Genomic DNA, 24062 nt, shown 5'->3' with positions numbered 1-24062 from the left:
ATGAATTGCGTGTGTTTCCCACCTTTGCATCAGCCATCGAAGCAACAGTAACGTGCTTATGACTCAGATGCCCCTGGGATCCTGACCCTCAGAGGACCATCGGCCTTAGTGAGTGTAACAATCGAAGGAGGACAGGGAGTATGTGTGTGTGAAACGAAATCGAAAATAAAAACAAGAATACCTTATTTGGTATGCCAATCTTTTACACTAAAGCTAATATGAACAATACAAATAAATTAGCTAATAAAATTTCTAAGGAAACAAAATTTTGCAGAAAAATTTAGTCGATTTTAATCATAACGATTATCAGTAAGCACACACACAAAAAATATTGATTCATCTCTATTATCGGTGAATCCTTGATCCTGAAATATTAGAATTACAGTATATTGAATTAATATTACGTATTAATATATTTTAAAATGAATTATGTACAGATTTCAATATTAAATATACAGTATATACTGTAAATATGCATGTGCAGTAACACAAGCAATACAAATGTGGAAGTTTGTAATGCAAATGTTCGAACGCGCGCGCACAAACACACACACACACACACTCTAGATACATAAACTACTAGCAGATACTTTTTATTTTATGGAGCTTGGCTGAACAAACAAATCTCCACCTGCGCGACTGTTTTGTGAGATCCTATTTTCCTCCAGCCACTATTAAAATGCCTCGGGGTCCTGCGACTGAACCTGGCAAAGAAGAGAGATGCACTTTGAGGACAAAGAAAATCGTTATCGTGCAGGTCGATACATCGGTGGAACGGCTCGTGAAGAGAAACTACCTCAGAAAAACCACAGCACCGTTTCACAGCACCGCTGCTACATTCCCCTCAATAATGGAGGAGAAAGAAAAGGTGCCTAATCAAGCAGGTAAATAAGCTTTTAGTCTGTGAGACTCTCGGAGCTTAAACTCAACACCCGCTCTGAGCACAAAGCATCAGCGATGGAGTATCTCTCTCTAAAGACTCCAATTAACAATTATATATCACACAGTAATTTCTGCTAAAGGCATTATGAGATAGACTGATAGCATAGAAATACAGTTAGATGAAAGGACAGAATGATAGAAATACAGGGTCAGACAAACGGGCAGAACGATAGATACGAACAATACACAGACGGACGGACAGACAGACAGATATACAGACAGACAGACAACAATAGACGGACAGAACAAACAATATACCGACAGACAACAACACTGACAATGAAATTGAATGACAGAAATAAAGAACAGACTGTGGGCGTCAAAACAAGTATGCTCTGCATTCGCTCTGAGTGTGATCTGAATCAGGCCTAAGTTACTGTGGATAAAAACATCAGCTAAATGACTAAATTACTAAGATAACTCCCTCCTATAGAAGTCCACTGATGTAAACACAATACTGTACATGCTCAAAGAAAGACAGGGATGTTTCAAGCAACAGATACACAAACAAAAAAGACAAAGCAAAAGATAGAAAGGACCAAACAAAACGAACTAAAGAAAGAATGTCTCCGCTGGTGACATTCAATCAACACGACATTATGCAAATATGCACAGTCGTAGTGTGCTGCGAATAATTTGGCAGCATTGTAAACAATAATCACATTTAAGAATGAGCGAAAAATAAAATAACAGTATTTATATCAGAGTGATGCCTAATCCGATAAGCCCTCTTCATTTACTCAGTCAGAGCGCTAAACATGTTTTCCAAAGAACACAAAAGAGACGCTAACACGCCGCTTCTATTTCCGTGACGCTAAGATGGAGATAAAGAGACATTTATCACTTTTATTTTGCCTGCCTGCTCGCTACAATTAATAGCAGACGATAATTTGATCTTTTTTCGTCTTTTCATTTCTTCTCCTGACAGCTTTCGGCGCAGAGTAAAACTGAGATGAGGAATTTGTACCTTAGAGGCATACCGCAGGGTGTGTACGAAGTGAGTGTGTAAGAGCGCGAGTGTGTGTGTTAAACGCACAAGACAACAAGCACCTCAGTTCAAACTGAACTCCAAGGATTTGTGCTGTCAATGCATCTGTCACAGAAATTAATAACAAAGAAAAAAGAAAAATGCACTGTACGTACAGAATAACAGAGCGAGAGAGGCAAAGCTGGCCAGGACGATCTTTAATGCTACCTGGGAAAAGTGATTAGCACTAGCATGAACAAACAAAAGCATCCCTTTAATATCCAATGTTAATTTCCACTGCTGGTGGCGCCTGTCAAATCAGTAGTAGACTTTACATTATACGTGTGTGTGTGGGGGGGGGGGTTCCCAAAAAAGCAGGAATGAATAATACTTTTGACAAAGATTTTATCTGGGTGGTCTCCACTTATAGTGGCCAACATTTTGAGATACAGTAGCAGTAGTAGATACCAATAAAATAAAATATTTGTATCTGTCAAAAAAAACTAATCACTACTTTAAGTAGGAAAAAAGTATCAAATATGCTAGCAATTTCAGTATTTCTACAATAGCACTATTAACCAAATACTTCTGGATTTGCATAATGCTACATCCATATCCATATGAGTCAACGTAAACTCCAAGCCCATTTTTAGTTATTTAGGAGGACAAATAAGAGCTAGCAAACCTTTCTTCCACATACGATCGACAAAAGAACAAACCACAGATGTTGATACAAAACAGTCAATATGGCGTCTATACACAGAAAGTGAAGGATGGGGAGATGAATTGGGGAGTGAGCAAGATGGAGATGGTGATCTGACTGGTTGTAGCATCGTAAGAGTTGACGCCAGGTCCAACAGACACAGAGAGGTTTAGTGTCAGATGTGACAATCTACACTGAGTGAGCCTTCTCAAACTGTCAGTCAGGACTTGATCCAATTAAGAGGTTAAACAGAGGCCACACACATGAAGCTTGTGGCTTTTTCAGACAAAGAGGGAAAGAGAAAGAAAAGGTTATCTGCCAAAATGACTAGCAAAAACTTCTGGTCTGGATCTGGTGAAAATTAGGTAGTTGAAGTTAGTCACCCCCAAGTTGGGAACCAGAATCCAGAACACAAAACTGGTGACTAGCTATAAAAAGAAGCCAAAAGAAAACACTTTCGCTCATTGGAGCCACTCAAACAACTGCATTTTTTCGAAGGTACCAATGAAGAAACAACCTTCCTTGCTGACCATGTTCCTTCTGAGTTCTACTCCACAAAGATCACAAAACTCAGACAGAAAAAAATATTAGTAGATCTATGTTATATGTTTTCATGCTCGTGTGCCCCTGAATTGCTAAGATGCACGACTCTTGGCATCCATTTTGGAGATTGTACAGGACTTGGCTAGAAAACTAATATAGCCATCAGTATGAACACTGTTAGACACATTTGGGATACATATCCGTCGTGCAGGGCGGAAGGGCTGGCGGAGGAGAGCGTGCCAAGAGACTGCTGGGGTCTCAATTAGGGAGGTGAGGGTTAGAAAGGTGGAAGTGCCATGGGTCCTGGCAGGATCAGCCGCAGCGGGCCAAAAGGTGACGGGCACCTGCTGCTACGGCAGCCGCTGTCATCCTGTCAGGACGTTTCTGCCTACTCATCCAGAAGCACCCCTTTGCCCCCGTCACTCTGTGTATACTGCCTTCCCCGCTTGTTGGAGATCTACAGAGGTGCTAGTTGGCGGGCAGACAAGGAAAGAAGAGGGTCACGCAGTTAAGATCTGCAAAGGTTAAGGTATGGCAATTAGGTACCGAGATTTTGGTCCAAGCCAACTCCAAGAGTTGTGGTGCTGAGCCCAGCCAGATGGCCTTGGGGGGAAGGGAGGCCCGGGTTACCTTGCTCATCCTTCGCACTGCCTCACTCTCAATTATACAAGCCAAAAACAAGAGCTATTGACACAGCTCACATCAGTCTTTGTGGTGCATTCTTGGCATGGACGTGAATTTTGTTGTGTGAATGCAAGGCAGACACACTGAGGAAAAGATTCGGTAATCTACAGTAGAGACCATTTTGTTCTTGTCATCTTTCTCCACCCTCTTTGTCTGAAAAGAGAGGGCACAGCGCAGAGGTCAATAGAGCCAAATAAATTAATGGCTTGTAATGAAGTGAGAGGAGAAAAAGAGGGAAAGGTGGAGGAGGAGAATGAGAAATGACAGGAGTGAGTGTGCAAGAGCAAACAATATAGATATACCTGAGCAAGTGTACAATAAAGTGTGGGTAAAAAACAATTAGGTTATTTGGTGATAAAAATGTGACGTTCAGGCCTTGTCCCAAATGCTGCCCTCAGCCTTTGCAATCCTCTATCGAATCCACTTTTTTTTTTTTACGTAATACCTCACACTGTTGGGTAGAATTCCATCTTAAACTCCACAACCGGTATAGGTTTCTCAAGAGGGCAAAGCAAGGGACAGATCACGAGTACCTGTCAGAATCAAAAAATGATAAAATGGGACACCCTACAGTCTTATAAATATTAAAGATATGTGCAAGCAAAGGATATTAGACTGCAAGTACATATAAAGTGCACCATTTGGCATTTGGGACAGGGCCAAAATTTCACGTTAGGCTTTTTGGATGGGCAGATCTTTAACATATCCCAAAAGGTTTGTTTGACAGACTAAGTGGCTTGGATCAGTGAGTCAAATCCAATCCTGGCACAATAGACTTCTGGTCAATAACTCCAATCTAAAAAAAAAAAAAAAAACAATGGAGAAAAAAAAATGAGCACACAGGACAGAGTAATTTAGTGATTCATCCCAATTGTGCTAACAAATGGAGGGATAAATATGTTATTGGGAAACAATTAACCTCCCGTTGTATCTCATAGACTTTAAACGAAGCATTTAATCCCTCTTTTCAAATGTATCAAAGCTCAAACTGTTATCTATTCATTTTCAGTGCAAGGAAATCTGCTTTAATCTGCTGGATTAACCCCTCTGAGCTATTTTCATCAAAGGAAAACTAATGCTAGATGGCTCCCTGAGTGCACTACGAACAATCAAGTCTTCAAAGAGGAAGTTGAGGAAGGATAAAAAGGAAGTGTCAATGTCAGAGAAACCTCAGAGCTGCCTCCTGATTTTTGATAAAGCAAGATGCAAGATGCATAGCCTTATTGGGTGGCTGCAGACTTGAGGCCTGTGAAATCAAACGGACATAGGCAGAAATGCAAATATCAGAATAGATTTGTAAAAATGAACCATACTTTTTAACTTTTATAGCTTAAGTATTGCAATAAGTCCTTATCAAGAGCATTACGTGACCACTAGTCCTGTGGATAAGCTCAATTATCATCAAGGAAAACACAGAGAGCCAGGGTCACGACCACCGAGGGTCAAAAAGTCAACACATTACAAGAGAATCACCCACCTCTTAAGACAACTGAGCACTAGCATTACACCGGATGAAACCGAGCGCAGGCCTAAGCTCGCTCAGGGGCTGGAAATAAACTAAAGTGATTAACTCAGTGGCATGAGGTTACGTAAAGATGACATTTAATGTAATGAAACTTCATCGCACTCAGTCACGCCCTGCCCTTGTGCACGTTTGCATATGTGTGTGTGCGTGGTGGTCGCTGCATAACTCCTGTCATCTGAGATGTCCGGAGCTCAGCGCTCACAATATTCACTTTGTTGTGATGAATGTTCTGTAATCCGTATTGGAACTGAGTGAAGGAGTTTAAAGATCCAATGTTCTCCAAGAGCCAGCCCCCCCCCCCCAAACCCTGAGGGCTGATTAATAGAAATACTGCATGACTCTGTGTGATTGGAATGAAGATGGAGGGGATATTGTTTATGATCATGTTAGGAAAGAGACTAAACTGAACCCTGATCGTCTACAGAGGGGCCTGTGGAAAAAGGAGAGAAGGGTGTTAACCGTTTACAGGGAGGGATGTGATCTAAGTGTAGCATGTTATAATTTCACATGATCTCACACACACAGTCATCTTTGGCCTGCTTTTGACCTTGCTCATTTTACAACACAAAGGGCCACTGTGTGATATCAAAGGCGAAACATCTCACGCTCTGCTCAGATGGTCACTAACACAGAATAGGGCCTCTTTATTTTAAAACAGCTCAACAGCCCACAGACAGACCTTAACCAACCCCTAACCTATAAACACATGCTCGCATATAAACAGAAATAAACAGATAGTCACTGTAATGGCTGTCAATGAAAATCCAACATGCCTCTCCAACACAAATGGATATGCTTACTGTGGTAACACCATGGTACAAAGACTGCATCAGATGGCACTATGAAAGCGATGTATATCACAATATTATTAAGCCTTTTTAAATAAACAAAACAAAAACCAGCTAAAACATGTTTTTACTTATTTTATAATAATTTCTGAATATCTGAATGTACAGTATTATATTTATAGTTTAATTTATCAAAATGTTTATATAATATACAAATCAAGATAAATATTAAAACAAAATAAAATAATGTTTAATTCACTAATATTTTTTAATTGAAAATGTCAAAAAACAATTCAAAATATGATTAAATGTGATTTTTTTATACATTCATTTATACACTCACCTAAAGGATTATTAGGAACACCTGTTCAATTTCTCATTAATGCAATTATCTAATCAACCAATCACATGGCAGTTGCTTCAATGCATTTAGGGGTGTGGTCCTGGTCAAGACAATCTCCTGAACTCCAAACTGAATGTCAGAATGAGAAAGAAAGGTGACTTAAGCAATTTTGAGCGTGGCATGGTTGTTGATGCCAGACGGGCCGGTCTGAGTATTTCACAATCTGCTCAGTTACTGGGATTTTCACGCACAACCATTTCTAGGGTTTACAAAGAATGGTGTGAAAAGGGAAAAACATCCAGTATGCGGCAGTCCTGTGGGCGAAAATGCCTTGTTGATGCTAGAGGTCAGAGGAGAATGGGCCGACTGAGTCAAGCTGATAGAAGAGCAACTTTGACTGAAATAACCACTCGTTACAATCGAGGTATGCAGCAAAGCATTTGTGAAGCCACAACACACACAACCTTGAGGCGGATGGGCTACAACAGCAGAAGACCCCAACCGGGTACCACTCATCTCCACTACAAGTAGGAACAAGAGGCTACAATTTGCACGAGCTCACCAAAATTGGACAGTTGAAGACTGGAAAAACTTTGCCTGGTCTGATGAGTCTCGATTTCTGTTGAGACATTCAGATGGTAGAGTCAGAATTTGGCGTAAACAGAATGAGAACATGGATCCATCATGCCTTGTTACCACTGTGCAGGCTGGTGGTGTAATGGTGTGGGGGATGTTTTCTTGGCACACTTTAGGCCCCTTAGTGCCAATTGGGCATTGTTTAAATGCCACGGCCTACCTGAGCATTGTTTCTGAACATGTCCATCCCTTTATGACCACCATGTACCCATCCTCTGATGGCTACTTCCAGCAGGATAATGCACCATGTCACAAACCTCGAATCATTTCAAATTGGTTTCTTGAACATGACAATGAGTTCACTGTACTAAAATGGCCCCCACAGTAACCAGATCTCAACCCAATAGAGCATCTTTGGGATGTGGTGGAACGGGAGCTTCGTGCCCTGGATGTGCATCCCACAAATCTCCATCAACTGGAAGATGCTGTCCTATCAATATGGGCCAACATTCCTAAAGAATGCTTTCAGCACTTTGTTGAATCAATGCCACGTAGAATTAAGGCAGTTCTGAAGGCGAAAGGGGGTCAAACACAGTATTAGTATGGTGTTCCTAATAATCCTTTAGGTGAGTGTATATTTGTTTCTATACATTTTCATATTACATTTTTTAGAGATAGATAAATGTATGAAATATAAAATGTCAAACTTTTACAAATTAGTATAAGAATATATCATTTTAGAGTATATATAATTATGCCTGAGATTATTTAGTAACCATACCCCAACCATACCCCCCCCCACACACACACACACACACACACACACACACACACAAAAAAAAAAGAAGAGAGAAACATATCAGTTATTTTTAAACTTTTTTACTGTTCATGCAACAAAAGCACAAAAGGCCCCCTAAAAGATGACTTTTCATGACCACCATTGGGTTGGTAAATTACAAGTTATCTACATGTGTGTGGTAGGGAGGGAAAACTTCATTGAGTTCACATCATTACTGTCTGTAGTGGTTTAGTGGTTTAAAAGTGAAATGGGAGGACATGTGTCTTTGTTCTAGCCAATGAGGATCTCTCAGAAAGTGTGCACTTCCTTTTTTTCTATCAATCCCTTTTGCTTCACACATATGCAAGGCCACAGAGGGCTAATGTGGGCCCCAGACACGCTTCCTCCAGGGCTTGGAGCCAGAGAGCTAGTCATACAAACACAGCAGCCTGCCACAGAAGATCAGGGTGGCCCACATAGGAGGGAGCCGCGAAGAAGGGGAGGACGGTGGAGGATAAAGTGGATGAGCCACACACACACACGCACACTGAAATACAAACACACAGCACTGAAGCCTGTCAGGATGCATGCCAAGTTGGTATATTTTAATTATGGGAACGTTTGACCATGAAAGAGCAGGGCATGTGCGGCGCACACATGGAGATTACACTCCAGTTGCATGGGTTTCCACAGCCGGGATCGTTCCTCAACAATGGTCTGAAAGGGTCGGAGAAAGACATGGGGCTTGTGCAGAGGGAGAAGGCTGTCGTCCAACCCATTGAGATGCTGAGAGGAACATCCTGATATCATGCACGGTAATCTTGCACCAATGAAGACATAATGAATCTTGGCACGGGGAGGGTCTACAGATGGAGCGGTCCCTCTTTTCCCCCTCTCTTTGTCCTTCCCTCTCAAATCTCTCTGCTTTTTTGCACTCCATCGCACGCTCTCGTCGTTTTGAGAAGGACTTTTAAATCACTCAGCGGAAGAAAAATTCTAATGAAAGACTGGTTCGCTTTACAGATGTGGCCTCAATATCCCCGGGCTTCCTTTTATGACAGACTTACAATTCTGTTGAAACCAAATTTAAGTGTGTGTGTCCACTGCCACTTCACCCCTCTGACTTTGAAACTCAAATGGAAAGGCTCACTCTTACATGCCAAGAGCTCCTAATTCAAGATTGTGAGTGGCTAGCGAGCATGCATATGAGTCCGGGCAGCAGGTGTGTTGTGCGTGTAAGCAAGCACATGAGTGTCTATGGGTTCGTGTCAGAGGGCCTCTCCGTCCTGATTGCAAGGTCCTCTCAAGGGACTCGATGCCTACTTGATAATCACTATGTCTGGAAGTGCTGAGGCCCCCAATAGCCTGCTGATGCCAGAATGGCCCCCTCTCCTTTACAGTGCAGTGATTAGCATCTCAAGGGCTTCAAGAGAAACCAAGCCATGGAGGTCACAAGAGACTGAGGTCTTTGATATGATAAACTCAACTCAAAAGCATCATGCAATTCAAGAGGCTCAAACTTGAAACGCAGGAACCCAACCCGATTTCATGAGGAAAAAGTAACTATTTTATGAGCTGGCGACTTCATATGAATTTGTACAATATAATGTGTATGAAAACATATGATTGAACGTCCACCCTTAAACCTAACACTCAGTGAGTCGGTAGTAGATCATACAGAAATGTACAAATGAGATTGTACAAATTATGTATTCGCCACAAATTCGGCAAAATGTAAAATAGTTACTAGTTGCCATGAAAGCATTTTAAGTGCAGAAATCTCATAACCGTGTCCGTTTAGTGGAGATCAGGTTTGGTGCAAAGCATCTGGAGTCAATGGTTTGAATGTGTACATAAAATTTATTTTTGTTGATTTCAGAGCTTGTCAGTGAGAATAACAATCAATTTTCGGTATATGAAAAACAACTGCTTGAAAGTTTTCAAAATTAGGGATGCATCAATATTAAAATTCTGGTTGATACCAAAATTATTTTCATGTTTTTTGTCGATAACCAATAAAAGGTCATCCAAATAATCAATCAATCAATAAATAAATAAATCTAATATCGGCAAATATATTGTGCATCACTATTTAAAATATATCTGTTTTTACATTGACTGCATTTATTTCAAAAGTAACGGGTTGCTACAGGGTGGCTAGCTAATGGCCATCTTCCTCTCCAAATCTTTAATGTAATGAAGCTTCAAAGGCTCTAATCTCATACCAGAAGCTACAGATTAGCTACCATTGGCCTTGTGACACGACGGTGGCCACTTAAAAGAAGAATAAACCTGCCGAGACAGATTCCCATTCACAATGTCGTGCCAAGCCAGCAGTCATGGGAAAGCCACTATCCGATGTCTCCTGATTATGTTGTTTTTCTTGGGTGGACAGATTTCCTCCCGTGGAAACGATGGGGGATAAAGACGCTGTGTTCTTTCTTTCCTTTAGGCATACATTCAGGGTATATATGGTATTATCTTCCACAAATACGCTAGTGCGGTAGGTTGAGGGATGAAAGGATTTCTGTTTGATTCTGCTTGAGAGAAAAAAACTATGCAACCATCAACACGCATATATAATGTGTCATTGTCATCTTTAGGCATTGAACGATGTAAGGAACTACAATGAGCTTCACAAAAGGCGGCAGACAATATCACTGGTCTCTCCCATAATCACTTGCAGCAGGTCTGTAGAGAAAATAAGAGTCTGGCAGCATTAAGAAGTCATTATCTTTAAAGTTACAAGGAAGAACTTTCCTACCAAGTGTCATCTCCGAGACAGCGCTTGAAAGGAGGTCCCGGAGGGGCCAAACGTATCGCCTCTGATCATGAAACGTAACAAACAGGGGAGCGCATTAGAATTCAGAAGGGCTGGCAGGACACTTGCGTGAGGTGCTTCCATAAACGGAGAGAGAGAGACGGTAGAGATGGCAGACACCCCACATATGCAGATGAGATGCATGACACACTCAGTTTCCACAACAACGGTGCCCAAGGGAGAGCTGCCCTGGTGACAAAGGCTTTGGCAGCCAGAACACCAAGACCTCCTCGCAGACAGCGCTTCATCCAGTCATTCTGTGATCTGGGCTTCAAGAACTTGCCGGAATAAGCACACAGAGTCTGTCTGTACAGACTCACTGCTGATACACTAGCATAATGGCAAACAATTTTCATATAACCCTTATTGGTAACACTTCACTTGAAGGTTATAAACAAGATGCAGTGTAATGCATTATAATATACTGTACCTTGTTCTAGTAAATAGTTATAATGCATCTGAAACTCAGTCTTAGCTTACATGGATATAGCTTTAAGAGTATAATGCATTAAATCTCATTAAACCAAGCCATGCATTAAAATGTCATGTGTTGTGTTACAATCTATTATGCTATTTAAAGATGTAACTATGAATAGGTATTATAATGCATTGTAATAATGGCTACAATTAATTATGCATGAAAAAGTGCATTATTTATATTAATACCAATATTAATTTAATAATTAACAATATATAAACATAAATAATATTGTTTTATATATTTTAATTATTATTAATATTATTTAATAACATTATTACAGCAATTATTGCTTCGCAATATGGTTAAAATCATTAACATTTCAACATTCATACCATTTCAACAATTAAATTTGCATATTTAAATATATTAGTAGTATTATAGTAATATTAATAAAATAATTATTGCTTTGCAATAAGGTTCAATTAACATATGCAATTTATTCTTTTTTTAATTTGCAAATATATTGCAAATTTTTTATGTTGGCAATTAATATATATTAACATGACAGTTGTTTTTATTTTAGCAATACAAATTGAACCGTACCGTAAATTGTTAATTATTAATATTTAAAAATAAATATTTTTATTAACAGGAATGGTGATTACCTGTACAAAATATTTATGCTAATATATCCACACCAAACAAAACTAATAATTATTAATTCAAGTAAAGTTTTAAAAATCTTAAAATGTGTCTGCATAATATCTGTACAATCCTCATCTTTTCATCCATCACTTGTCCAGCTCGAACCGTCTTAGATGTTCAGCGTGATTGATGGACGCTCTGCAAAACGTTCTGGCGGGACACTCTGGGTGTACGGCCCCTACAAGTGTGGCACACGCACGAGGGCAATCTGCAGGGATCGAGAGTTCAGAGTTAATGCGTGTGACTGACCACAGTGAGAGTGCCGTGTCTGTTGTGACGAACGGACAGATGGCGCCAATGAGAGGAATGAAGCGAGCAGCAGCAGCTGTTTTGGCCCTTCGCTGCGGGTGGAGGATGGAGGTGTGTCCGCAGTTGTCAGACAACGGGGATGACGTCAGGGGTGGCCGCAGATGCCATTGGGCGGGCAGCTGTCCTGCCCTGGCATCAGGTGAGGTTGTGCACAGTTGCGCTGGACACAGCTGTGGCAAAAGCTGGCAAGCAGCATCCGAGGAATGTAGCTGGTCACATCCTTTGTTGGCATCTGGTAACAATCGTACACACACACACACACACAGTCTATAGCTTTGCTGGAGAGCACAAGCGGCCGGCACACATCAGTGACCCTCTGTTCCACTTAACAGTGTCCATTGCTGTGGGATGGAGTCATGTCTGCATGCTGGATATCCACAGCTGTCAAAGAAACACAGGCCACCTCAAAGCAGCATTAAACAAATGAGGCAGAAAATGAGAGAATACCCGACATTACCGTCATTCGGTTTACGAAGACATAAAGCACATAAACACAAGCTGTTTGGAGGGTGTATAAACTTTTATGCTAACACAGCGTCCTTCACTCTTATGATGATAGCTTATTGCCAATTGTTTCGTTTCGCAATAGCCAAAATAGGTTTATATACAATCGCCATCCATTACAGGCTAATTTTAGACCCTCATGGGTACAGATTTTCCCCCCGGACTCATAGGTTAAGTGCTACTCAAGGGCACTGCTGAGCAAAGTCGGGACTTTGAGGGGGGAAAAAAACCTGCAAGCACCTGGTTGAAAGTGTGCTTTCCTCACAGATGTCCAATGAGCTTCATAGCCAGGGGCTCATTCAATCAAACCCATCTGCCAGTGCTTTATATGGCCACATAGAGCCAGGGTACACATACGTGCACATTGCTTAGCGAGCTGCCTTGCTATATTCTCCCTAGATATGCAGCTACCTTCTAAGGAGACATATGCAACAGAATTTGAACCAATATAACTCCACATGCAACACAAATAGCCCTTCTCACTTAAAGCGCACTGGAAGCTTGACTTACAATTGACTCAGTTTGAGTCTTACATTAGCATGTTGCTAAGCTAATAACACAACACTCTGACAAGCATAAAAATACCTAGCACAGAAAAATGAGTGAAAATAGTCCACTTTTAATCAGACCTTTTTCAGCACTGAAAGACAACCACAAGACAAATATTTAAACTTGCACATCTGCTAAAAATGAATTACATGGAAGTCATTTTTGAATTTACAGCTTCTTTAAAATGCGATTCAAGTAGGCAGCACATTAGGTTTTAAGATTTTGAACCAAGTTATAGTAGATAATTAGATAATTACATACAAATAGAATATAAGAAATAAACACGAACATTAAATATATACAATTTTAATATAAAAATTTTATAAATATAAAATATCAAATTCATATTGGGAAGGTTTTAGGATTCAATCAGGACACAGAGGCAGAAACTGACAGTCTGACAAAATGATAAAGATGATCTTTTACTTCTTCAAGGAGAAGAACAATGAATAGACACAGATTGAGACAGAAACACGGGCACAGTGCCCGCTATAAGAGAGGAGCTGGATCTGACATTTATTTCGTCTGTGTGAGAGAAAGAGAGTAAAGTGAACAGCTATCTGTACTGGCAGATTCAGCTTCAATTTGACAATGAGAATATTAGGTTTTTGCTAAGAAAAAGAAGAAGAAAAAAAAAATCACAGTTACGACATGCTGCAGTCAGTCTTCCTCTTATTTGTCCCTCACAGGTGTGACGCTTCATAATGCCGCTCGGAACGACTGACCATACAACAGACTTCTGAGGATTCGTTCCGTTCTATACAGCACGCTCCCTAATCACTGCCACCAATCACGGCTTCCGACATTCCCGCCAAGGACTACAAGATGTTGTCAATCATTAATCGTTCTCAATCAGGCGAGATTTCCACAAGGAGAAATCACTTCCTGCCGCCACAACACCCCCCCCCCACCCACCCCACAAGCCTTCCTTCTTGCTCATTGCTTCCAAATGTTATCTGTAATTACCATTCGCTCGGCAAATTAGCTCAAATCAGATCATGCTTCTTAATTAAAGTGACATTTCAGCAGTGGAGGGGGGTACACGTGTGGCTGCGCTAACATGCTAATTAGCCACGCTAACGTGCTAAATGATAAGTGACCTGTAGACCTCCACCAGCATTTAGCTTCACCAAGGGAGATCTTCCCTAGGACTTGCGGATCAGACCTGCAGAGGTGGGTAGGTGGACATGACATGAACATGAATGACTAGTTATTCACAAACACCTTAATTTCCAGCCGCCACAAGTTGCAAGCTCAGGGCTGAAAAGACACAATAAGGAATGACCACATGACGGTTAGCACATGAACTCTGCCGTCGCATACAGATATAAAGAGTTCTGATTCAGATAGTTTCGACTCAGTTTGCTAACAAATAGTCTCATCCAACGCATTTTCAAGCCGCTTTATTAGCTGTTGTCTTCAATTTAGAGATCAGACAAGCTGATGCTTGAGGTTGGAGGGTACAGCTGATGTCAAGGAGGCAGACATATTTATGCATAGAGGATTTTGTATGGATATTTTCACTCCTGTGAACCCCAGTAGTGGATTCTATAAAATCACTGACATTGACCTCCTGTGTGCATTGGCCCCACAGGGGCCACATTTCATAGCAGGGTCACACAATACATCTCATAAACACATACATGCATACATACATACATACATAACTCTCGCCGCCTTCTCACTCTACATAACCCACCTGCATAATATACCGATAATATTATTATCAAAAAATGTATTAACTTGCTAATAATAAAAAGAAATAGACAAAATTACAAAAATAAGTACGGTAATTAGCAAATAAATGACCAAATAGATATTGCCATAACATTATTTTATATACATTTTAATAATATGAATATGATATGATTTAATGCAACTTTGAACATTACAAAGAAACGGTGCTTTAACGGGATCAACACCACGAAAATAGACACTGCATGTAGGCTGATTCTGTCAGGTGCCATCACATTTATTTGTAGTTAAAGCCCTTTTTCTTGACAACATTTTTTTTTTTTTTTTTTACATTTGAAGTATGGATATAGAAATTTTGTGCTAAAGTGAAACGTTCTGATTGCGCTAAACCTTTTTTTTTATTTTTGCTAAATAAAAATCTTGGATGGGAATAGAGAGAGAGATAGATAGTAATACTGTAGATAGAGATAGAGAGATAGATAGAGTGATAGATAGATGGATAGATAGATAGATAGATAGATAGATAGATAGATAGATAGATAGATAGATAGATAGATAGATAGATAGATAGATAGATAGATAGATAGATAGATAGATAGATAGATAGATAGATAGATAGATAGATAGATAGATAGATAGATAGATAGATAGATAGATAGATAGATAGATAAAAGTGATTGAGAACATAAAGAGGAAAAATTTTAAATCGCTACAACTGAACCAAACAAACTTCCATGTCGCAGTCTAACAGCCCATCATGGGGCTTTGCTTCACAAACATTCTCACTCACACACACTCGTACAGCTGTCTGCAGCCACTAAGATTTAGGCCCCTGATTATATATTCATACAGATGAATCAATAAGGCCTCGCAGCAACTGAAATACTAGAGGAATTACAATGAGCCCACGTCAATAGACTACAGCTTTACATTTCATTAGGGCCAGACCCACACTTTAGCACTAAATGAATAGCAATAAAACAGCACCGCCGGCACAAACACACATCTAAGATCCAGAGCTGGTCCATCTCTTACAGCTCAGCTCTTGAGGGCTCAGACATATTTGGCTAAGGCTCTGCAAAGGAACTAGATTGACTGAGGTGGTCGAGCAATGAAAGGAGCAGGAACAAGATTGGTACTCAATTAACTGACACGTGCCATCAACATATGTACATACACCTTTCTAGCTTTCACCTCATTTGGAACCTAGACACACACAGTGTATGTGCACACGGGCCATTGATTTCTGTCTAATGACACAGGCAGTGCTGTCCAACTTGGGGCCGCTACAGGAAGAGCAAGGTGGAGGAGAAATGTGATTCCGATCATGGGATATCACTCGACATCCGCTGATCCCCCCTCACCACCCCCGCGCACAACCTATATCCAGCCAGCGGTTTAGACATCACACCGGGGTCATATACAAGGACTGAGACAGGATTACTGCATACTTCAGCACAAGCACGTTTGTGTAGAAGTGTGTGTGTGCATGTGGCTGGTTTTCATATTCTTGAGAGCAAATGTGCCTGACTTTTAGTAGTCTAATACAAATAATAAAACAGCACTGTGGCTGTACCAAGATTCACTGATGGTATCTGATGGTATTACCTTGGTACTTTGATATAAACCATGGTACTGAATGATTTCTACATCTCATATGGTATTTACATAGCACTGAAATATTTTAAAGAATAAAAATGTTATTACAATCATTTGTATTAGTGTTCAAAACCAAGGTATATTTTTTTTACCAGGGTAATCATGTAAATCACTAACAAAAAAAATATACTGTACCACTTAATTTTGAAGTACCTTGGGATACCATGTAAACACTATAAATACTGAAATCCTGATGAAAATATATTATGATATATGTATATATACTGTATAAAACCTAAAAAAAACATTATATTCTATTCTACTCTATTGTCCCTTTCAACCACAAGATTATTTCTGTCTGACAAAGACACCAAACCAAAACCTTTACGAACATCAGCATCCAACCTCAAATGAATATGTACAATCGCATTACCTCCAAAACTAAAAATTAAGCATGCGACTCACCTTTTTCATCCTGCCACTACGGGTGCCGGTAAAGGCTACGGTGTGCCCGCGATAATCATACGCCGCCACTGATGTCATCCCATCGTCTTTGTCCAGGAACAAAGGGACCCCCTCGATCGTAGTGGTGCCCCCTAGAGGCTGGTTGAAGTCCTGGCCACAAAAGTTGTCATCTATCTGCAGAGGCTGTGGGGAGAGATAAGAAAAAGGCACAGTTATTAAAGTAGTTAGTGAGTGGGTGTTGGGAGCGATGGTGCCCGGTATGGCATTTTCACTTGTCTTAATCTTCTGCAATACCAATCCATTGCCTGATATTCCTTTGGGTCATTAAAGGCCATATACTGTATTTTCTTTGCTAATGAATCAGCCAGAGGCCCACACTCATACAGATATATCGCAGGATGAGTCCCTGTGCTTGTGCTGCTAGAAGAAAGTCGGAAAATATAGAGGACCTGAGGGAAAATCATTCTCAGCTCTTAACTCCTTTGTACGGTAAAACTGCTAACATGGACATGGCCAACATCAAATGTCGCACACAATGCCTTGCAATTCAATGCCTTATGCACAAACAATCCCTAATAGTCCCACACAAAGACGACCACACAATGCACAAAGTGTCCCGGGAGACGTCCTCTCTTTTTCTGCACGACAGACTGGACTCATTAGTAGAGACAAAAGTGGCCATGACCCCTACTGCACCGCATTGCTGCCCAACGGTGCCCCTCATCTTTCACCCAGCGAGGGGTGCCACTGCTGCCAAGGATGACCCGTTCCAGGCAGCGGGAAGGATATTCAGGCTCCCGAACACTGTAGTGGACCAGAGCTGTGCCCTACAACACAAGAGAGCATGTTCTTCCCAAACCCCATGGGAGATGCTGATATTTGCTCTGTAAATAGAATGAACAGAAGGGGATTGGACAAACAGACCAAGTGCATCCCCAAGGTTAGCGACCGTCTGGGTTACACCGACCATCATGCACCTACTGTAATTACAATCGGCCTGCACACAGGTATGAGCTGGACTCATCTCCTGAGAGAAAATGTTTGTTGCTCACCATCCGCAGTTATTGCCGCTAGGTGTTATTCTCAGTTAGATGAGGAAACATTATGTTGGCAGAGTTAATGACGCTGGTAATGGCGGTTAATGCAAGCCAACCAATGATGCTGGAAATATCACTTGCGTTAGCAAGGCTTGAAAAGTGCTGGCAAAGACAAGGTCGCGGGGACAAACTACGACTAATGGCAAGTGGATGAGTCCTACCTGGATAATGGCATTTCCCCAGTGCATCAGGGTGTGCAAAATTCTGATTTTTAAAGAATTTAAATATCACAGGAAGTTGATCTGGAATAACAGGAAGGTGAATGTACTGAATTGCAATTCAACACAGCATTCTGTTCTTCTGATTTATTTTGAGTCTTCTTCCTTACATTGCAAATTAAAATGTTGGCTACCTCAAATTACATTTAGGAATTTAAATTTTATAAAGCAATCTCAATTCAGTTCTTAATTAATTTAAAGGGGTTACTTCATGAGAAAATGCTACATATGTACACAGTTACATCACTTAACAAGCACATTTAAACTCAGTAATGACGTACACTGCTGAAATGTATTGCTTTTAGCTCCTATTCAGCACCCCATTTGAAAACTGCAGAAATAACTGGGCAGTCACCCATAGCCAGTGACCGCGAGTGGCAGCGATGCATATCTATCAGAGATTCCCCAGTATGTCTCATGTAGATTTCTTCTTTTTACCCTTCTTAACTCAAATTACAGCCTCATTTTGGAGCAAAGGGAGAGGGAAAGATGACTAAACAATGTGGACTACAGAAAGGAGGAATGAGTCCAGTGCAGAATGTTTTCGGTGGGAGAAGAAGGAAGGCGACGGGTGTCCTGACCCGAAAAGGAATCTCATCTCTCCCATAAATGTCTAATTCGGAGCAGGGCGTTAAGAGACACAGGCATGTTAACAAGTTAAAGACAGACACCATGCGACCACAGTTTCTTGGGCTGGACTGAGACTGTCATCTTCAATATCCATGGAATGCAAGGGGGATGACAGCTGAGATGGAAGGGGGCCGAAATGCCTCTGACAGGCTGGACAGGAAGGAGATGCCTCAGAATTCAGTCAGAGAGCATGAACAACAAAAACTTAAAAGAACCCATCTGTGCTGATGCCACTGAAGATCAAAACTGACTCTACATGATGATTTTCCCCAACAATTGTTCTCATGTCAACAGCTAATCTAAAACTTACTAAATTCTAAATGTATTATTTACTAATTTCGGAATTCAGAAGGATGTTTCAAGCTGACCTTAAAGACATAGACATGCTGTTCCAAAGCAGTATGATTATTTTTCTGGAAAACAAAACATGTTTTTTTCAGAGAGGCAAGAAAATCCTTGCCTCTCTGAATGCGGACTAGTGCTGTCAAGCTCCAAAAAACACCATAAAAGTATTATAAAAGGGATTCATACAGCTTGTGCATTATATTCCAAGTTTGCTGAAGTCATACAATAGTTTTTATGAGGAACAGACAGAAATTATTGCTAGCGACTGATAAAACTCCCCTCAGGGGAGAGGTTGACTGCTTGCTAACTGAAACGCTGAGTCAGTGGGTTGAACTATCATCTGATTTGCTGTAAAGATTTGATTCTAAGAGACAATTGATTCACTAATCAGACATGATTACTTTTCTTATGCTAAGGAGAGCTACAGCACATCGCTTCAGTAAATAATGACTTAGACTTTTGGCCAGTTCCACATCAAAAAACTATCACATGATTTCAAAAGACTTGGAATATAGCACATGAGTCATTTAAGCTGTAAGTTATGGTACATTTTTGGTCATTTTGGAGCTTAACAGAATCAGTGCTCAGTACCTTTCATTACACGGAAAAGGCTCCATTCACCTAAAAAAATAATAATAATTCCACAGAAGAAAGTAAGTCCTACAGGTTTGGAACGACATGAGGGTGAGTAAATAACAACAGAATGTTCAGTTTCGGTTAACTATCCCTTAAAGTTGCGGTAAATCTCTCTAAAGTCTAAAAATACCCCTCAACAGCATGGAAGGTATAAGACAAGGAAGCTGTTGTGTAAATGTATTATCTAATAAAAACAATGCCCTCTTATGTGAAAAACAAATATTATCCACAATTCTGAGTAATGCCTGGTTGATTCAGTTAAGCTGATGACTAAGCACCTGATTTCAAGTGACCCAACGCAGACCAGTGGGAAAGAGGAATGTGATGCCAACCCACCTATGCTCACACACTCACACACACACACGCACACCTCAGAGAGCAGCAGTAATCCTGATGTCTTATCGTAACACCATCTGATCGATCTCAAAGCAGACACGATCCAACTCTATCCTCTATCAGTCCATCTCTTTCTTTTCCTGCCTCTCTCTCCATCCGTCCAATGATAGCCTTAGGGATCGATGAGGGAGGCAGGGTTTGACAGAAGGGGATGTGATGGACATGTCTCAAAGGGTTAATCTGGCAGCATGTTTCAGAGATGCCGCAGGCCTGATCCAGAGAGACAGACACCTGATAGACCAGGTACTTTGGGAGAACATACACAAGAGAGATACAAAGTTCTCAGTCCTCTTTTAGAGAGATAAATACAGTTGTGCTTATACACAATTTGATTATATTCCATTTTTAACACAATGGATTCAGACGTCAATCTCGGCTATCACAAAAATACCAAAAGGGATTTGACTTTGGTTATTTGTTTATATTTATTTGCATAACATTTGGTTATTCATTATTAATATGTATGGTCTGAGACATATACTGTATGTATGTATGTATGTATATGTATATGTATATATATGTGTATGTGTATATATATGCAAATAACTCCAGCCATGGTGAGCTTAAGAGACAAACATATACAGTATACATATATTTACACACATACATTTACATATATACATATACATATACATATACATATACATATACACACATCAGTTTGGAAACATTAAAATGTTTATGTTATTGTCTCTTATGCTCACCAAGGCTGCATTATTTGCTTTTATTAAATGTATGTATTACATTTATTAAAGCATTAATTAAATAAAAATCTTTTGTTACATTTTAAATATCTCCACTGTCACTTTTGATCAATTTAATGAAGAAATATAATAAAATAATATTCTGTCTGTCTTTTTAAGACTCATTGCTGTTAAGTGTCTATAAAGCACGCTCATTTGTGTTCAACATGAATCCTTATTTGTTTACACTCAGGTATGCACCAAGGTGGGCAGCCATGTGCGAGTGTGTTTGTTTTACGCGTGTTCATGTGCTCGATTGTCCTTAAACGTGTTTGTGTTGATGCGTGTCTATGTGTGTGCTTGTCCTTAAATGTGTTTGTAGATGGTGGAACACATAAATGAAGATAAAGAGAGGCTGCCAAAATCTTAGGACGCATGGCCTAAGAGAAAGAGAGAGAGCGAGAGATGAGTGGAGGGATGGCAGGCTGCCAGCCTCCTGTTTTGATTGGTGATGGTGGAAATGCAGCGGCTCAGCCGTTTGCCCTTTGTTTCTTTCAAACAGCCAATGGAGGCTCTCTAATTGGGTCTTAATGGTGCTTGCGCTACAGCGAGCCAGAATTCAGGCACTCTCTCTGCTGCTCTCTCTGGCATTAACAGCATTAGACAGGAGAACATCACAGATTCCCAAAGCATCTGAGGCTTATCTAAAAATACACGTCATATTAGCATGGCCATCATTAGCTGTCGTTCAGCTTTATATAATGGTGTTATAAAGCTGCTTCCACTAAGCAATCCTATTGACCCTCAATCTAAAGTCCTTTAGTAGGACGTAATGTATTTAGGTTGTCTGTCCCGTCATTTGATTAAGGAAAATGCTATGACTTTCATGTAGCTCAACTGGTAGAGCAACACTGGAGGTCTCGGGTCTTAGCTACTGTAGACGCTAATGTTCATTCTGTGAAAAATCACAACGCACATGTAGTTGACACAACATGTCTATTGACGTTTTACTTTACTCACCATTTACTCTAATGAGGGTCTTTTTTTATATACATTTTTGTCTCTAATTCATTATAAATGGTCAACTGTTTTAAAAGTTTAGTCAATCTCTTTAGTTTAGTAAAAAAAAAAACACATGTACACTACCATTAAAAAAATTAGGGTCGGTATTTGGGATGCATTTAGTACAATTTAAAAAATTGTATTTTTATATATTTTGCAATCCAATTATTGCTGTGATCAAAGTTGATTTTTTAGCATCATTAGTCCAGTCTTCAGTGTCACATGATGATTTGCTGCTCAAGAAACATTTCTTATTATTATCAATGTGGAAAACAGTTGTGCTACTGAATGTTGTGGAACCAATAATACTTTTTTTCAGGAGTATTTGATGAATAGAAAGTTCAAAAGAACAGCATTATTTGAATTAGAAATCTTTTGTAACAATATAAATGTATTTAATGTCACGTTTGATCAATTTAATACATTATGAATTATTAAGGAGTTAATTTGAATAAAAGTATTCATTTCTTTAAAAAATGTTTAAATATTATTATATATTAATAATATTGAACGGTAGTGTATGATTCTACATTCTGTCGGACTGCTTCCAGTTTCTGCAGTCCTGATGCCTGTTCCTGCCTGTCTTCCTGTAAATATTTAAGTACATGCTACACAACTGACAAACTAAATTTCTTTTCCACATTTCATGACTTACAGTAAGATTAAGTCATTGACAGGCTGTAAGATGACAAATGCTGGTTTATACAGACAGATGTATAATCAAACACACATTCACACCCATAATAATACACTCTCAGATTCACCTGCATTGTGGTTCTGCTGTTTACCCAATACCCACGGCATGGCTGTAAGTCAGAGCGATTTATCAGTCTACTCTTTCACCTTTAAATCACCTGTGGACTCTCTCTCTCTCTCTCTCTCTCTCTCTCTCTCTCTCTCTCTCTCTCTCTCTCTCTCTCTCTCTCTCTCTCTCTCTCTCTCTCTCTCTCTCTCTCTCTCTCTCTCTCTCTCTCTCTCTGTCTCCATTCCCCTTTCACTCCAGCCCCTCGTCTGGCATTAAAAAAGGCACTCGTGATCTTTATTGTTTGACTTTATAACGTCTGCATGAGACTGTCGTGGAGTGAGAGCAGGTGTTCACTGCATGGAGGCACTGGAAAATATCAGCGGAGAGCAGAGGAGAAGTGTGCACCGCTGATCTTCTGAACTGATTTTGAATTAAAGCTGTATATTAAAAAAAAATACCCCTCAAAATGATGATATTAAAATGGTGATTTACAGACTTAAGAGAGAGTGAATGAGCCACTGAACGGGAGAGAGAAAAAGAGATTCAGCGTTATGTCCTGTGTAGTCTAGTCAAACTTGTGGTCCACACTGCAATTTACTCTGGCCAAGTATTGTAATGTAATCTTACGGGATAGTTAAATCTGTCATAATCTGGGATAATGACCATTTGATAGCAAAACCTAAAAACTAGATGCGCTCAAGAATCTCATTAACTAAATAAAACAATAATAATTTGAATATGTTTCAAAGATCTGATATCAGGTCCCTTGAAAATTTGGCAAATCCAGAGACTAGTTCTTTCTCGAAAACAATCCTTGTAGCACTGTGGGAAGTTTTAAATGAGTTTGTTCCAAAACTATAACAACATGCCCCAAAAAATAATAATTGCATAGCAGCAACCAAATAGGATTGGAACTGTTGATTTTGACCATTGATGGATGGATGGATGGATGGATGGATGGATGGATGGATGGATGGATGGATGGATGGATGGATGGATGGATGGATGGATGGATGGATGGATGGATGGATGGATGGATGGATGGATGGATGGATGGATGGATGGATGGATGGATGGATGGATGGATGGATGGATGGATGCCCATGAACGCTGCTTGGGGTGCATGCCTTCTAGAGCAGAGACTATGTATAATATATCATAAGGCTGACTGAAGGAGGCAAGTTCAACTCTGAGCTGCACACATGTGCTAATGTGTAACGTGTGCACTTGTGTCATTTAACTAGCAGCAGGCAAAAGCTGTGGGACAGATGTTCATATCTCCTCACCACTGACCTGACACCGCACACGCACCCCAGACACAGCCTGTTCACAC

At 40.1% G+C, this 24062-nt stretch overlaps 1 protein-coding gene across 2 annotated transcripts in view; it reads right to left on the bottom strand.

Annotated features, from left to right (window-relative positions):
• The window catches only part of plxna1a (plexin A1a), a 203048-nt gene that overhangs the window by 146770 nt on the left and 32216 nt on the right, over positions 1 to 24062 (bottom strand). For both annotated transcript variants that reach the window (XM_081387663.1, XM_081387664.1), the window contains exon 3: positions 16918 to 17100. In XM_081387663.1, coding sequence (XP_081243789.1) covers positions 16918 to 17100 — 183 coding nt within the window. The remainder of the gene's footprint in view (positions 1 to 16917; positions 17101 to 24062) is intronic.

The sequence above is a fragment of the Scardinius erythrophthalmus genome (assembly GCF_964197995.2).
Source record: "Scardinius erythrophthalmus genome assembly, chromosome: 15".
NCBI classification, from domain to species: domain Eukaryota; kingdom Metazoa; phylum Chordata; class Actinopteri; order Cypriniformes; family Leuciscidae; genus Scardinius; species Scardinius erythrophthalmus.
This window is presented reverse-complemented; position numbering and strand designations above follow the sequence as displayed.